Raw genomic sequence first — 11,104 nt, 5'->3', positions numbered from 1 at the left:
ATAAGAAAAGAAGCTAACTACCATTCAACTCTACCACTGTTGCCATTTTGAAGTGTGACAAAGTATTTGCTCGTGTGTTTAATATACACATATATTAAATACAGATTATTGGGTTAGACAATTCTGTGCTTTGCTTTTTTAATATGTAATTTTACATGCACGTGTGTTTACCCATGGCATTACAAACTCATTGTAAGGGTCACTGTTAATAGTGGTATAAATGATTTCATTATATTTAGCCAGTATCCTCATGGTTGCCCACTTAGCTTGTTTATCTCTTCTTTTGCTATTATAAACGCTACTGCAATGAACATCTTCATGCATAAGGCATGACCCAAATGCAGGTTTATTTCCTGAAGATAAATTCATTATTAGACTGTAAAGTCCAAAGGGGCATCTTCTCTTGGAATGTGAGAGAGAGACAAAGAAACATAGAGACAAAGATAAAGAGACAGACAGAGACAAAGAGACAGAGACAGAAAGAGACAGAGAGAGACAAAGACAGAGAACAGAAGGAGAGAGACAGGGAAAACAGAGAGAAGAGACAGAGAGACAGAGGCAGAGATAGAGAGACAGAGACGGACAGAAAAGAAAGGTGAGAAAGAGGAGAGAAAGAACCAGTGAATGACCGCAAGGCTACAATAATTTCTTTTTTTTTTTTTTTTTTGTTAAGACGCAGTCTCACTCTGTCCCCCAGGCTGGAGTGCAGTGGCACGTTCTTGGCTCACTGCAACCTCTGCCCCTCAGGTTCAAGCAATTCTGCTTCAGCCTCCTATATAGCTGGGATTATAGGTGCCCATCACCATGCCCCACTAATTTTTGTATTTTTAGTAGAGACGGGGTTTCGTCATGCTGGCCAGGATGGTCTCAAACTCCTGATCTCAGGCGATCCACCTGCCTCGACCTCCCGAAGTGCTAGGAGCCACCGCGCCCAGCCGAGACTACAATAATTTCTAACCATCAGTACCTATTGACCAACTGCTCTCCACAGGATTGTATTAATGTATACCCCCAGCAGCAAGAGGCGTCCATTTTAGCACAATACCTGCTGGGGGGAATCACTGCAATTTTCAGATCCTTTCTAACTCGGCTGACCCAGGGAAGGAACCCATGGGCCTAATCTGCATTGATCTGATTCCTAGCGAAGCTGGATGTTTTTCTCTGCACCAAGGGTTTGAAGGCAAACTAACAAACAGGAGCAACCCTCACCTGTGATGGGGAGGACCACGAAGCCCCTGGCCACGGGCTGGCACATCCAGCAGTCAGCGGCAGTGACCCAGACGGAGACCGGGAATTCCCCGGGCACGTGGCCGACCACATGGATGGTGGAGCTGAGACCCTTCTCCGTCTTGCCAGTGAGCACCAGCGGGGTGTGGATCCAGTGGAAGCGGTAGAGGTGGGCGTCGGCGGACAGGGCCAGGCTGCTGTTGTCCTTGGCCACCAGGCTGGCCGAGATGGTCACCTCCGCTCCCGTGGTGGCAGGGCTATCGGTGGTGAGATTGAGTTCATACAGGCCTAGGAGCCCAGAAACAAAGACTGTGTTTCAGGAGGGTATGTGGCAAGGAGCCCCACAGCCACCTCTGGGCTGGCATCAACTATTCTATTTCCCAGGTGGAGAAACTGAGGCTCAGGCAGCTCAAGTGACTTGCCCAAGGGTCACTCAGCCAATTCAACATCAAACTGAGGTTCAAACCTGGGTCCCACTGACTCCAGATAACAGTCTTTTCAATGTTATTTCCCCTTCATTCCTTCCCTCCTTCCTTCTTTCCCTCCTTCCTTCATCCCTCCCTCCCTCTCTCCCTTTCTTTTCTTCCTTCCTTCCTTTCTGTTTTTTTTTCTTTCCTTTCTTTCCTTCCTCCCTTCCTTCCCTCCCTCCCTCCTCTCATTCCCTTCCTTTCCTTCCTCCCTCCCTGTCTCCCTCCTTTCTTTTCTTCCTTCTTTCCTTTCTTTCTGTTTTTCTTTCTTTCCTTCCTTTCCTCTCTCTCTCTTTCTTTCTTTCCTTCTTTCTTTTTTCTTCCTTCCTTCCTTTTCTTTCTTTCTTTTCTTCCTTTCTTCCTCCTCTCTCTCTCTCTTTTCCTTCCTTTCTCTGGATCTCACTCTGTCACCCAGACTGGAATACAATCATCACAGTTCACTGCAGCCTCCACCTTCCAGAATCAAGTGATCCTCCTGCCTCAGCCTCCCAAATAGCTGAAACCGCAGGCACACACCACCACACCCAGCTAATTTTTTATTTTATTTTTTGTAGAGATGGGGGTCTATGTTGCCCAGGCTGCCCAAATTATATTTTCTTTTCATGCCAGCCAGGCAGGGCCTTGGTTAGTGGCTACTCTTCTGGGCAGGCCACACAGAGAGCATTTCTACCGTTCCCCAGAATCCTTGTGGTTTTGTTTTGAGACAAGGTCTCCCTCTGTCATCCAGGCTGGGGTGCAGTGGCATGATCATAGCTCACTGCAGCCTCAAACTCCTGGGCTCAAGTGATCCTCCCACCTCAGCCTCCTGAGTAGCTGGGACTTGTAGGTCCAAGTCACCACGCCTGGCTGATTTTTTCTTTTTTCTTTTTTTTTTTGTAGAGACGGGATCTCACTATGTTGCCCAGGCTGGTCTCGAACTCCTGGCTTCAACCACTCCTTCTGCCTTGGCCTCCCAAAGTGCTGGGATTACAGGCATGAGCCAGCAAGCTCAACCACATTGCCCAAGATCTACTGGACAGTGCTGGTCTTATGCCCCTGGATTCCTCCTCTCCTCACTCCTCCCTCTCTGTCAGGGTTAAAGGATCCAGCTGTCGGCCAGGCACCATGGCTCACACCTATAATCCCAGCACTTTGGGAGGCTGAGGTAAGCTGATTACTTGAACTCAGGAGTTCGAGACCAGCCTGGCCAACATGGTGAAACCCCGTCTCCACTAAAAATACAAAAAATTAGCGGGGCGTGGTGGTGCATGACTGTAATCCCATCTACTCAGGAGGCTGAGGCAAGGGAATCGCTGGAACCCAGAGGCAGAGATTGCAATGAGCCGAGATCGAGTCACTGCACTCCAGCCTGGGCGACAGAGTGAGACTCCGTCTCAAAAACAAAAGAAAACAAACGATAAAAACACTTCCCTGTACCTCTCACCCCCTCAGCTCTCTCCCAACAGCCTGAGTCCACTGTTGTCACAACTCCACGTGGGAACGAAGGTTTCTTTACCTCTCCTACTACGCTTCAAAATCCTTTAGAGCAGGGGTCATCGCCATCGTCCCTGTGACCAGCACAACGCTTGGCACATAGCAGGTGTTTGGTACTGCTGTTGCCAAGAGGCACCTGGAGAGCAGGTGCAGCAGAGGGACCAGCCCACCTGGCCCGGCCCGGGGAGACTGTTCACCTGGGCAGCACTGACTGAGTCCCTTCCGTGGACCCCATCCCTACTGTGTCGGGAGGACCCAGAAATGCAGAACATGCCCCTCCCCCAAGGGACCTCACAGGAGACCTGCTGGGCTTTCAACAGGAAAGGCTGGCCAGGCGCAGTGGCTCACACCTGTAATTCCAGCACTTTGGAAGGCCGAGGTGGGTGGATCACCTGAGGTGGGGAGCCTCACCAACATGGAGAAACCCCTGTTTCTGCTAAAAATACAAAATTAGCCAAGCGTGGTGGCATGCGCCTGTAATCCCAGCTACTCGGGAGACTGAGGGAGGAGAATCGCTTGAACCCAGAAGGCAGAGGTTGCAGTGAGTGAAGATCGTGCCACTGCACTCCAGCCTGGGCGACAAGAGTGAAACGCTGTCTCAAAAAAATTTTTTTAAAAAGGCCAATTATTTTACCTCGTGGTTTTCAACTGTTTCAACTATTTTACCTTGTTGTTTTTCTTTCACAAATTTTCATTAGAACCCTTACCCTCTCTCTGCCACGCTATTATGAAGGGGGAGGGGGATGAAAACTGTTGGATAATATTCAACCCCCTTAGCTGCCCACGTCCCACCTGTCCCTCGACAAGTCTCCAATCTGGGTCCTTTTACAGTTCCCAAAATGTGACCGAAAGGTGGGTGCTGGCCTTCTGGCAACGGAGATGTGGGGAAAGTAGATGCACGACCGGGTGGGCACAAGGTCCCCCCGCAAGTCTCCTCGGGAACCTGTCAGCTCCGGGTCCATTTTAGGAAATCACTTCCAGAAGAAATAGCACTCTGGTCTCCCAGGCTCTAAAATCGCATCTCGGTCAGGCACGGTGGCTCATGCCTATAATCCCAGCACTTTGGAAGGCCGAGGTGGGCGGATCACCTGAGGTCAGGAGTTCGAGACCAGCCTGGCCAACATGGTGAAACCCCGTCTCTACTAAAAATACAAAATTGGCCAGGCATGGTGGCGGGCGCCTATAATCCCAGCTACTTGGGAGGCTGAGGCAGGAGAATCACTTGAACCCAGGAGATGGCAGTTGCTATGAGCCGAGATTGTGCCACTACACTCTAGCCTGGCCAAAAAGAGCGAAACTTCATCTCAAATAAATAAATAATAAATCAAATAAAATCACATCTCCCCAAAGCCAGTACCAACAGGGTGGAAAACCCCTCTAGATGAGGTGGCATTTTAAAGTAAAAAGGCTTCCTATCCTGTGCTCCCTGGGGACTGGGGGTTGTGGCTCGATGACTGATCCTGATACATCCCCACCTCCCTGCCTCGTCCTCCCCTCCCTTAGCAGGTGCATGGTCCCCAGAGATCTGACAGATGCGCGGGCCACCCTCGCACAGTTTCCAGGGCAGGGCTAGCCCGGGAAGTAGAAGCAGGAATCGAGGGTGCAAGGGGCACCCCCTCCAGTGCTCAGGCAACTCTGAGATTATTTTTTTCAGCTGCATCTCATTCATTTCGAAGCAACATCACCTGTCCCCATGGGGGACTCCGGCTCCAGCTTTCCTCAGGACCACATCACACCTTCACTGCTTTGGCCCACATTACACATTTCCCTTTCTTTCAGGGCAATTTCTTAAATTATAAAGGCATTTGAGGCCGGGCCTAGCCAGCTCACACCTGTAATCCCAGCTCTTTGAGGCCAGAGGGTCACTTGAGCCCAGGAGTTTGAGATCAGCCTGAGCAACACAGTGATACCCAGTCTCTACAAAAAATAATTTAAAAAATTAGCCGGGCATGGTAGCGTGCACCTGTTGCCCCAGCTACTTGGAAGGCTGAGGCAGGAGGATCTCTTGAGCCCAGGAGTTTCAGGTTGCAGTGAGCTATGATGGCACCCCTGCACTTCAGCCTGGGCAACGAAGTGAGAGACCCTGTCTAAAAAAAATAAATAAATAAAAATCAAGTCATTTAAGTCAAGATGCTGAGAGCTGGTCACTTCTGAGAGAATGCTGGCATTGAAAAGGGGACCTGCAGTGTCTTAACCCCAAAGAGGGAATTCCAGGTGCTGTTGTGGGAGCTTTTTCACGCAAATACAGTGTGTATATCACATTGAGGGACTTGAAGCCCGTGTGGGCTACTGCTGCTGCCTGAGGCCACCCAACCAGTCTGTACCACCCTGGTTAGGCTCTGCTCTCCCTCCCCTTTGACTGGGAGGCAGCATTTGACCAGGCTGTGGACAGAGAGGTGCATGGATGAGAGACCACCTCCTCCCTTATCCCCCTAACTCCTGGCACCCTCCTCTCCTTCCCATCCCCTACCCACCACCCCAGCCCAGGAGCGTGGGCCTGAGCGAGGCTGGCAGGTGGCAGGGACATTCGGCTGCATGCTAATGGCCAAACAGCATCTGCAGTGAGACAGGCGCATGTCATCACGCAGATCGGTTGCCAGGGGAATGGATCAGGAGGGCAGCCGGCTGGGACTGGGAGGGGGGATTGGGGGGGCAGGGAAGGGCTGTGTCTGCTGCAGACGTTGCTGCAGACACTGGCCCAGCTCATGGGAGCCCGCCCCCCCGCTCCACCACCACCTGCCGGCTCCAAGGACACTTTTTTCTCAGTCTATTTTTTCAAAATCAGTTTTGTCACAGCCCCTGGGTGATGCTGCCCCTGTTCCTCAGGGGTCTCAGGGATTGCCAGGACATCCAGGGTGGAAATGGACCAGGAAGCCTTTGCCAAATGTGGCTGAAGGAACCAATCACAGGGCCTGCTGCTCTACCCATCAAATTCATCTTTCCAGGCCGGCGCGGTGGCTCATGCCTGTCATCCCAGCATTTTGGGAGGCTGAGGCGGGTGGATCACCTGAGGTCAGAGGTTCGAGACCAGCCTGGCCAACATGGCGAAACCCCACCTCTACTAAAAATACAAAAATTAGACAGGTGTGGTGGCAGGCGCCCGTAATCCCAGCTACTTGGGAGGGTGAGGCAGGAGAATTGCTCGAACCCAGAAGGTGGAGGTTGCAGTGAGCCAAGATTGTGCCACAGCACTACAGCCTGGGTGACAGAGCAAGACTCCATCTCAAACAAACAAAAAATTCATCTTTCCATGTTTGGGAGTCCAGGTGACATGACTTTGGGGTATGGAGCAGCCAAGGCAGAGGTTTAGGGGACTCCACGGGCCCCCCAAGTCACCCAGAGCTGAAAAGGCAAAGCAAAAAGAGATGGGGCAACCACCCCAAAGCTTGGCTCATGGAAGAAACACCTACCTTTTCCAACAACACAGCATGTGTGGCCCTGAACATTCTAGAAAATGGCTACCTCAGTCCTTTCACACAGAATATGCAGACTACCCAAAACACTCTAAAGTCTGGGTAACACAAGCCGGAATTAATTAATAGTCCAGTACATGGACTTCTGATTTACAAATCCCTGATTCATGCAGACTCCAGAAAGGGGAAGGGTAGAAAAGTCTACCCCACGTGTGAGGGAGAAGATATATTTCCCAACTCCACTCCCAGCCACTGTGATTTTGACCACATCGAGGGTGCAATTGGCTAGAATGGGAATCACACATGATTTCCAAATAATTCACTTTTGTTATTTTCTTTTGTTCTTTTTCTTTTGCAATTGAGGACACATTGAAAAATCTCTGGACAGAAATAAACCTGATGGACAAGAGATCCCTTTTCTGTATTTCCAGGAGGAAATAGGTGATCTTGTCCAAACGCAATGCCCATAAAATTCATCTAATTCATCCCTGAGTTGCAGGTTTTCTTTTACCTCGTGGTTTTTCTTTCACAAATTTTCATTAGATCCCTTGCTCTCTCTCTCTACTGCTCTTTTATGAGGGGGGAGGGGGATGAAAAGCGTCGGATGGTATTCAACCCCCTTAGCTGCCCACGTCCCACCTGTCCCTCGACGAGTCTTCAATCTGGGTCCTTTGATGGTTCCCAAAATGTAGCAGAGAGGTGGGTGCTGGCCTTCTGGCGGTGAGGAAGTGGAGGCAGTAGACACACGACCCTGCCCCCCTACACACACCCCGCCCACACACACCCCCCAGCAACCTGTCAGCTCCGGGTCCATTTTGGATATCACCAGCAGAGACGAAATGGCAGCCTGGCCTCCTGGGCTCCAAAATCGCATCTCCCCAAAGCCAGCACCAACGGGGTGAAAAACCCCTCTAGATGAGGCGACATTTTAAGGCAAAAACATTGCCCATCTTGTGCTCCCTGGGGGCCTGGGGGATTGTGGTGCCATGATGGACCCTGGCGCATCCCCACCTCCCTGCCTCATCCTCCCCTCCCTTAGCGGGTGCATGGTCCCCAGACATCGACGGATGCGCCGGCCACCCCCGCGCGGTTTCCAGGGCAGGGCCAGCCTGGGGGGTGGGGGGTGGAAGCAGGAATCCAGGGGGTGCGGGGAGCCCCCTGCAGTGCCCAGACGACTTTGGGAGAAAAGGGTGAAAGGAGAGGGGAGAGGGCGCTGCAGCGGCCTCAGCCGAGGAGGGAGATGCGCTCAGGGCGCACGGTGCCACCTCCGCAATCCCGGATCCCGGGCCCACCCGCCCGCGGAGACGGTTCCAGGCCCCGGGCGGGCTGCCCAGCGCCTTACCTGCGGCCACCCCTGCCGGGGCCCAGGGCAGGAGGCAGGAGAGCCATAGGATGCGGCCGAGGCGCGACCACACTGCCCGGGCCATGGCGGGGCCCGGAGCGGGAGAAACGTGGGACGGACGCGGAGGGAATGCAGCTCGAGCTGGAGAACGGCGGCGGCCGCTCCTTGTGGCGCGCAGCGCGGGCGGTGCGGGGAGGTGCGGGCGCCGTGCTCGCTCGTCCTCGCCGGGGGACGCTCTGTCGCTGCGCGCCGCCGCCGCCCACAGCCTGCTGCGCGACCCCGGCCCACGTCAGCCTCGCCGCGCGCCCTCCTCCTCCCTCCTGCCGCCCCTTGCTCCCGCGTCCCTCTCCACCGCCGCGTCCTCCCTCCCAGCGTCTCTCCCCACGGCCGCGCCCCCTGCCCTCCAGGAGTCCACGATCGCCCCTCCCAGTTTGCCTCCCCTCTAGGGGTTCCCGAGCTCCCTTCCTGCGCCCTGGCTCCTCCCCGCACCGCCACCCTCCAACCCAAATCCACCCCCGGCCGCATCCTTCCCCTCCACTACCCGAGTCCACGCCCCCCGCACCTGCATTTTTCCCTTCCCCGGAGCCCCTCCATGTCCGATACCGCCCACTGACTCAGCGTCCCCAGGGGTGTGAGCTGCGCTGCAAGTCGCCTGCAGGTCCCTTGCGGCTCTCCTCCAAGTGCCTTCTCTCTGCATGTTCGTGGCTCCGAGATGCTGCTCCTCATTCAAGAACTGTTGAGTGCTAAGGTGTGCCAGGCGCTGGGCGAAAGGCCTGGAAAGGGTGAAAGACCTCGAAATTCCCCTTGCTGTTGCTGCTGCTGCTTCTCTTCTTTTCTTTTTCTTTTTTTTTTTTTTTTTTTTTTTTTTTAATCTTGAGACAGTCTTGCTCTGTCCCAGGGTGGCGCTATCTCGGCTCACTGTAACTTCCGCCTCCCGGGTTCAAGCGATTTTCATGTCTCAGCCTCCTGAGTAAGCTGGGATTACAGGTGCCCGCCACCAGGCCTGGCTAATTTTTGTGTTTTTAGTAGAGACGGGGTTTCACCATGTTGGCCAGGTTGGTCTCCAACTCCTGGCCTCAAGCGATCGTCTCGCCTCTCAGCCTCCCAAAATGCTGGAATTACAGGTGTAAGCCACTGTGCCCAGTCTCTTGCCCCTTCTTGAAAGAGGGGCCTGAGCGCCTGGCCCCTGCACTGGGCTTGATGTCATCCCCTGTTTACCCTCTCACAGCTGCTGTGAGATGGGGCTCCTGCTCATATCTGGGCCCAGGGCCACTTCTTTGTCACTGAGGGCCTTGTGGGAGTCAGGCAACTGCGGTGAGGGGTGACCGGCCTACACGGTTACTGCCATTTGCCTTAGAGAAGCAGGGCTGGGCTCTGCTAGAAGCTGAAGGGGCCTGGCTGGCCTTAAAGGCTGGAAGCCCGGTGGGTTCTGGTTCCAGCTATGCTTCTGCTTTGCTACAAACCTGGGCGAGGGATCCTCCCACACAGTGAGGGCCTTTGACCTCCTCTCTGGTTTGTGGGGCACTGATGGACCATCACTGCACCACCCGGTGCACTGACATCAAGGCGTCTAAAGCAGGGGTCTCCAAGCCCCTGGTCGCCAGTACTAGTCCATGGCCTGTTAGGAACTGGCTGCACAGCAGGAGGTGAGCAGGGCCTGTGAGCCACACTGAGCTCCACCTCCTGGCAGATCAGCAGGGCATTAGATTCTCAAAGGAGTGCAAACCCTACTGTGAAATGCTCAAGTGAGGGATCAAGGTTGTGTGCTCCTTATGATAATCTAATACCTGATGATCTGTCACTGTCTCCCATCATCCCCAGACGGGACCATCTAGTTGCAGGAAAACAAGCTCAGGCTCCCACTGATTTTACATGACGGTGAGTATGTAATCATAATAGAAATAAAGTATACAATAAAAGTAATGCACTTGAATCACCCCGAAATCATCCCTCCAACCCCTCATTCGTGGAAACATTGTCTTTGGTTCCAAAAAGGTTGGGGACTACTTGTCTAAAGGGCCCCTGGCTCTGGGATAGCTGTGAGTTTCCCTAAGAATGGGCCCCACCAGCCCCACTGCCATGTTCAGGGAATGGAAGGAGAATAGATTTGAGTGAAAAGTTAAAAGGGCTAGACAGGGCCGGGCGCGGTGACTCACACCTATAATCCCAGCACTTTGGGAGGCCGAGGCGGGTGGATCATGAGGTCAGGAGTTGAGACCAGCCTGACCAAGATGGTGAAACCCCATCTCTACTAAAAATACAAAAATTAGCCAGACACGGTGGCAGGCACCTGTAATCCCAGCTACTTGGAAGGCTGAGGAAGGAGAATCGCTTGAACCTGGGAGGTGGAGTTTGCAGTGAGCCAAGATTGTGCCACTGCACTCCAGCCTGGACGACAGAGCAAGACTCCATCTCAAAAAAAAAAAAAAAAGTGCTAGACAGATGTCACCCCCTAGTGGCATCAACTGCCACGGTGGTGATAAATACCAGACCTAGGAACAAGGAGAATTTGGATTCTCCCTGAGAGTTACAGGACCCTGGAGAAGTCACTTTCCTCTCTGCTAATTTTTTTAAAAATTATTTTTTACAGAGATGGGATCTTGCTAGGTTGCTCAGACTGGTCTCAAACTCGTGAGCTCAAGCGATCCCCCTGCTTCAGCCTCTGGAGTAGCTGGGACAACAGGCATGAGCCACCATGTCAGGCCCCCTTTTTCTTTAAAATGGGCATCATCATAGTCCCAACACAATGAGACTATTGTAAAGATAAAAGGAATTAACATGTAGAACAGAGCTTAGGACATAGTAAAGGGTTCAATCAGTGTTGGGTGTCAAATAGCAATTGCTGAAGGACTTCGGAGACATTGGCTTGTTCAGCAGGAGTTTGAAGCGCTTGAGAAGAAAATAGTCAGGGTTGCAAAGTTGCAAATCTTTAAGACTGTTTAATATAATTGGAAGGTCAGGTTGCTCCTGCGTTTTAAAATGTACCAAATAGAGTAAGATGTATTGTTTCTAAAATGTGTAACTTTATTTCACTGAGTAAGAATTTTACAGCAGCCACAGTGTTATCTGTGTTATGGAAGCCACCTTCAAGGCCACCCTGAAATTGATGCTGATGCCACCCTTTGGCTACTTCCTGTTTTTCACTCAGGATTTTCTTTTTTTTCTTTTTCTTTTTTTTTTTT

At 52.4% G+C, this 11,104-nt stretch overlaps 1 protein-coding gene across 4 annotated transcripts in view; it reads right to left on the bottom strand.

Annotated features, from left to right (window-relative positions):
• Positions 1-8,320, bottom strand: part of TMEM130 (transmembrane protein 130) — a 29,806-nt gene extending 21,486 nt beyond the window's left edge. For 2 of the 4 annotated variants that reach the window (XM_011985801.1, XM_011985803.1), the window contains exons 1-2: positions 7,923-8,320; positions 1,210-1,515 (exon numbers count right to left, since the gene is read on the bottom strand). In XM_011985801.1, coding sequence (XP_011841191.1) covers positions 1,210-1,515; positions 7,923-8,007 — 391 coding nt within the window. In that variant the 5' untranslated portion in view covers positions 8,008-8,320. The remainder of the gene's footprint in view (positions 1-1,209; positions 1,516-7,922) is intronic. The other 2 variants (XM_011985802.1, XM_011985804.1) reach the window with 2 other exon arrangements.
• Between the last annotated feature and the right edge of the window lie 2,784 nt (positions 8,321-11,104).

The sequence above is a fragment of the Mandrillus leucophaeus genome, unplaced genomic scaffold (genome assembly GCF_000951045.1).
Source record: "Mandrillus leucophaeus isolate KB7577 unplaced genomic scaffold, Mleu.le_1.0 Scaffold29, whole genome shotgun sequence".
NCBI lineage: Eukaryota > Metazoa > Chordata > Mammalia > Primates > Cercopithecidae > Mandrillus > Mandrillus leucophaeus.
The sequence above is the reverse complement of the archived record's forward strand: the minus strand, read 5'-3'. Positions and strand labels throughout refer to the sequence as shown.